We start from the raw sequence: 5,554 nt of genomic DNA on the forward strand, positions 1-5,554 counted from the left end.
CACTTTGTTACTATGGAGCAGGGCGGCAAGCAAGTGAATGTGATTCCGCCCTCCATCAGCTGGTATGTGAGCTTCGCTCCAACTATTGTTGGTACTATGAAAACGAAACGTAAAAGAAGTGAACTTGAGCTCAATCCAACAATGTGTTGGCCTTATACAAGACTCATTTGTTTTAGATTCCGGTAATGCGGGTAGAGATGCTAACAAACATGGGTAATAAATATCAATCCAACCTAATAATTCATACCCATTTATCAAACACCTCCTTAATGACAATTATTAGTACAGCCTCTACTATACGAATCCCATGCTTTCCTTCTTACATACTAAAAGTGAAATAACAATAATTCAATTAATTTTCTTTTGCTACATAACACATTGCTATTGGAGCAAAATTTAAGCGTAGGCTTGGCTACAACCTGCAGCCCAACTATGTGACCCATTCTTATGGTGCCATGTGGCTTCTTTTTTCTTCAATTTTTTTTTTCATTCGCTCATCTTTTTTCTTTCCTCCTTCTTTCCAAGGTGTTCAAATAACCCGACAATCCAGACTAACCAATCAAAAATATAAGAGTTAGATTGAGTTTCGAATAACCCAACAATCCGGACTACCCAACCCAAAATATAAAGATTGGGTTGGATTAGTTTTGTTTTTGGGTTAGGTTGAGTTAAATTTTTTCTATTTTTGTTAGGTTGAGTTGGGTCATGGGTTCCCTAAAAAGAATTTTGGTTGACCCAAACCAACACGAATTATATATATAAATAAAATATATTATACATATTTCTATTTGTTTAAAACTTGATTATTTTATATTGATTACTTTGTGAATTTCAAGTATTTTTCTTTTAAAATTGTTATGATATTTGTTTTTATTTGAAGTTTGCGATAAATATCTTAGATATTTGCCATTTAGCATTTAAATTTTATGATATTTTAATTATTAGTTATGTGTTACATATAAATTTATATATTTTTAATTAAAAAAAAATTATAATTTGACAACCCAATCCAACTTAGGTTAGGTTGGATTAGAAACTTTATTTGAGTTCTTTGGGTTACCAATCCAATCAATCCGAATTTTCGGGTTGTCCAAAAAATACCCTCAACCCATGCACACCCCTACTTCTTCTTCTTTCTATTTTTCATCTTTTTCTTTTTCTTCTAAATCTCACGTCTCCAAGAGAGGCTAGAGTGGAGCTTCAGATTGGGAGCAAGAATGAAAAACAGAACCAACAAAGAAAGAAAGAATTACAGGAAAAAGAAGGAGATGAACACGAAAAGAAAAGGAAAATAATTGGAGACGTGAGATTTGAAAGAAAAATTAAAACAAGAAAAAAAAAAAAAGAATGAAGGAGAAGCAAAGAAAGAAGATGAGCGAATGATGCAATTAAATTTTTTCTACCCTAATTAGTTAAACTATGCTCATATCTACGCTCTCATTTAAAAGTTCACCTACCACACAAAAGTTAAAAAGTCACTTGTTATATAGAACTTCTACCACCCTACTCATTCATCACCTTTCCCCATGAACAACCTTCCAGATGCCTTTCATTTCAAAACAGAGGGCAGGATCATGGCGGCCTATTGCCCCGGGATTCAGCCTGTAACTAGTGCCTCAATAGCCTCCGATAAACTTATTTGCAGCAAACCTCGAAGCAACAATGGCCCACGGGTCATAATCCCACCGCCCACCACTGTCCCATCGACACTCGGTCACTACTTAGCCCGTCGCCTCGTTCAAATCGGTGTCTCCGATATCTTTTCGGTTCCGGGAGACTCCAATCTGATGTTGTTTGATTACTTTGTGGCAGAAAAAGGGTTGAATCTTGTGGGGTGTTGCAACGAGCTCAATGCTGGTTATGCAGCCGATGGCTATGCTAGGCGTCGTGGCGTGGGAGCCTGTGCTGTGACCTTTACAGTTGGTAGTCTTAGCCTTATCAACTCCATTGCAGGTGCTTATTCTGAGGATCTTCCTGTGATTTGTATTGTGGGTGGACCAAATTCTAATGATTATAGGAGTAAAAAGATTCTCCACCATACAATTGGGTTGCCGGATTTCACTCAAGAATTTCGATGCTTCCAAAATGTCACTTGTCATCAGGTAGCTTTTCAAGTTAAAATATTTCTTTATTTATGAGTAACACATGGCGGCTAGCTTAACTTCACTTTTTCATTTTTGCTGAAATCGAACTTCTAACCTTTATAGAAGAAGGTCATGTCAATTATTATTGAGCTAAATTCATAGTAAAGAAGAAAATTTTAAATTTATTAAATAAAATAAATGTTAAAATACCATTTTTGTTCTCTATATATTGAAACTTATTCCATTTTAGTCTCATTAATTACCTTCAATGAATCAAAGACTTAGTCCCTACTGTTAGCTTATTTGTTAATCACGTTGATTTTTTTTAAAAAAAAACTTTATGTATCTATCATCATTTTTACTATAAATTTTGAAAATATATTTTTCATGTTTATTTTCTTTAGGTAAACTATTACTATTATTTATCCAATTGCAATAAAAATTAATTTCAAGAGACTAAACATAAACTAATTGATGGAAAGTATAACGATTAAAATAATATATTTGAAGGTACGAAATTAAACTTGAACAAACTTTAAAATAGGATACCAAAAATAAATTTGTCGGTGTGATTACATCCTAATAATTATAGATGAATATTATTATTAAGAATGCAAACAAAATCTCATAATAGCTATGAAAATTAAGAAGTGATCTTTGAATTTGAATGACGACAATTATATATCTCCTTGATATTGGAACTTTGAAGAGTTCATCTGATTTTCATGTCTCTTCTTGTTCTCCTTTCTTATGGTTGGTATAGGTCATTATTGACAATCTGGAAGATGCACAGTGGCAAATAGATAGAGCAATATCCAAATGTTTGGAAGAAAGCAAACCAGTTTACATTAGCATTTGTTGCAATTTGGTGGCCATTCCTCATCCTTCTTTCTCTGCTCAACAACTCATCCCTCTCTCCCTCTCTCCCAAGTAAATCTTTCTTCTCCCAAAATATTCCAAATCCTAAATTTAATTCACTCATTTCCAAAAAACAAAAAATGTTAATCCTTCATTAATTTCTACTTAATGTTATCATAGGCAAAGTAATCAATTGTGTTTGAAGATGGCAGTGGAGAAAGCATCTGATCTTCTAAATACAGCCGTTAAACCTGTAATGATCGGTGGAAAGAAGCTACGACTCGCCAAAGCACAAGCCGTATTTCTAGAGCTAGCCGATGCTTGTGGCTACGCTGTTGCCGTTACACCATCGGCAAAAGGCATGTTTCCCGAGAACCACCCTCATTTCATCGGAACTTATTGGGGAACAATCAGCACTGCCTTCTGTGGGGAGACGGTGGAAATAGCCGATGCCTCAATTTTCATAGGAGCCACTTTAGACGAACTGGAAACCATTGGCTACTCTCTTACCTACAAAAAAAATAAAGCCATTATCGTAGAACCAAACCGCGTCATGTTTCCAAATGGATCGTGTTTTGGGTTGATTTTAATGAAGGACTTTCTTCAGGCTCTAACTAAGCGGCTCAAACCCAATTTAACAGCTTATGAGAATTATCGCCGAATTTATATACCCGAGTCGGATCCACCACAATCCGAATTGGGTGAGGCATTGCGGGTCAATGTTCTTTTCAAACATATTCAAAAAATGTTGACCAATAACATGACTGTGATATCTGAGACGGGTGACTCTTGGTTTCATTCTCAAAAACTTAAACTACCAAAATCATGCGGGTATATATATATATATATAAAGTAGTTTCTTCACAACTTTAAATCTTATTTTGGTTATCAAAATTTAAAATTTGTAAATTTAGCAACTTGATTATGATATGAAATGCATAGGTATGAGATACAATTGTTGTATGCATCAATTGGATGGTCTTTGGGTGCAACTTTAGGATATGCCCAAGCTGCGCCAAAAGAGCGTGTGGTTCTTTGTATTGGTGATGGAAGCTTTCAGGTTAACTTTAATATAATAGATAAGCTTATTCTAAATTTAATTTATTGTTGTTCATATGCTTTATTCTAAAGTTCAATTAAAATATTTTAAAATGAATTTAAGCCCATTTAATTATTATTATTATTATTATTGAAATACATGGAATGCTTATTTAATTTTGGCAGATGACTCCACAAGATGTGTCTACAATGTTAAGGTTGGGGCAAAATAACATAATATTTTTAATCAATAACGGTGGATACACAATTGAAGTAGAAATTCACGATGGCCCTTACAATGTTATCAAGAATTGGGATTATACTGCCATCGTCGATGCTATGGACAACCGTGAAGGCAATTGTTGGACCACCAAGGTCAATTCTCAATACCCTTTTTACTTTAAATTTTCATTTACACTATTATTTCAATATAAAAGGAAACTATGGTTATATATGCTTTGCCCTATTTTCAAACGCAAAAATAAACGTCTTAAAAGTTTACGTTTGGTAGTATTTGATCTCTAAGTTTTCACACTTGACATTTTGATCTTTAGAATTTGAAAAAAAGAAAATGATATATTTGAAACCATTATCAATTTTTCATAAAAAAACATCAAGTCAATTTTTTGTTAGCTACAATAGGGACTATATAAACCATTTTTCAAATCTCATGAACTCTAATGTCGAGTTTAGAGACCTAGATATTATAAAACTCAAACTTTGAAACAAATATATATTTATATATTATTCTCTATTTTTTTTTTAAGTATCAAATGCCAAAGGATAAATAATTGTTCGATAAAATCGGTCAAGTGCAAAAGTTAGAGACAAAGAGGGAAAAATTGTATTTTTTTTCCATAAATAGTTTCTTTAAAATAAAATTGTGTTTGCATGTCAGGTTCATACAGAGGAAGAGTTGGTGAATGCAATTGAGATAGCAACAGGAGATCGAAATGATTGTTTGTGCTTTATAGAGGTTATTGTTCATAGAGATGATACTAGTAAAGAGTTACTTGAATTTGGAAGCAAGATTGCAGCTATGGGTAGTCGTCCTTCAAATCTTTTGTAAAATCGATGATTATTCATTTATTTAGAAATATAACTCAAGCGGCAAATAGTATGTATTAATGTGATCAAGATGTTTGTGGCTAAAATTCTTTTCCCTCTTATACTTATTATATAAAAAAAAGTAAGTTGAAAATGTGAAAAATTATATGAACTTTCAATCAAGTGCCATGAATGTTGCCTTCATTTTGTGAAATAGGGAGGTCACATGAGACCAAATGGAATAATATAGTACTGAGCAAGAGAAGACTTTTTGTAATATCCAGACTCCAGCTATGTGTGATAATTTTGGGGTTCTCTTGATTGCTGTGGCTATGATTTGACCTCTTGAATTTCTAATAATCAACTTTACTCATTTGTTCTGCCTTCATTATCATGGTTCAAATTCACTATTCAAAATAAACTTCAAACTGTAAATTTTGTTATGCTGGATCAGCGTTCTTGTAGTGTGTACTTATTATGTCACATGTAACACTCACGACTGAATACAAATTTAATATTATATCATC

The 5,554-nt window shown here is 33.2% G+C and overlaps 1 protein-coding gene across 1 annotated transcript; it reads left to right on the top strand.

The window, feature by feature from the left end:
- Nucleotides 1-1,168: 1,168 nt before the first annotated feature.
- LOC120072984 (pyruvate decarboxylase 1-like) lies at nt 1,169-5,095 on the top strand. The gene is made up of 6 exons (XM_039025537.1): nt 1,169-2,102; nt 2,848-3,014; nt 3,123-3,773; nt 3,885-4,002; nt 4,167-4,355; nt 4,879-5,095. The coding sequence occupies exons 1-6, from the start codon at nt 1,527-1,529 to the stop codon at nt 5,047-5,049; spliced, it is 1,872 nt and encodes a 623-aa protein (XP_038881465.1). The 5' UTR covers nt 1,169-1,526; the 3' UTR covers nt 5,050-5,095.
- Nucleotides 5,096-5,554: the final 459 nt, after the last annotated feature.

The sequence above is a fragment of the Benincasa hispida genome, chromosome 3, assembly GCF_009727055.1.
Source record: "Benincasa hispida cultivar B227 chromosome 3, ASM972705v1, whole genome shotgun sequence".
In the NCBI taxonomy this organism is placed as follows: Eukaryota; Viridiplantae; Streptophyta; class Magnoliopsida; order Cucurbitales; family Cucurbitaceae; genus Benincasa; species Benincasa hispida.

What these genes read in the sequence shown, in the direction of transcription:
- LOC120072984 (XM_039025537.1), top strand. Translation starts at nt 1,527, where the DNA reads ATGAACAACCTTCCAGATGCCTTTCATTTCAAAACAGAGGGCAGGATC. An exon ending in AAAATGTCACTTGTCATCAG is followed by an intron (nt 2,103 to 2,847) that starts GTAGCTTTTCAA and finishes TGGTTGGTATAG; the next exon opens with GTCATTATTGACAATCTGGA. An exon ending in GCAATTGTTGGACCACCAAG is followed by an intron (nt 4,356 to 4,878) that starts GTCAATTCTCAA and finishes TTTGCATGTCAG; the next exon opens with GTTCATACAGAGGAAGAGTT.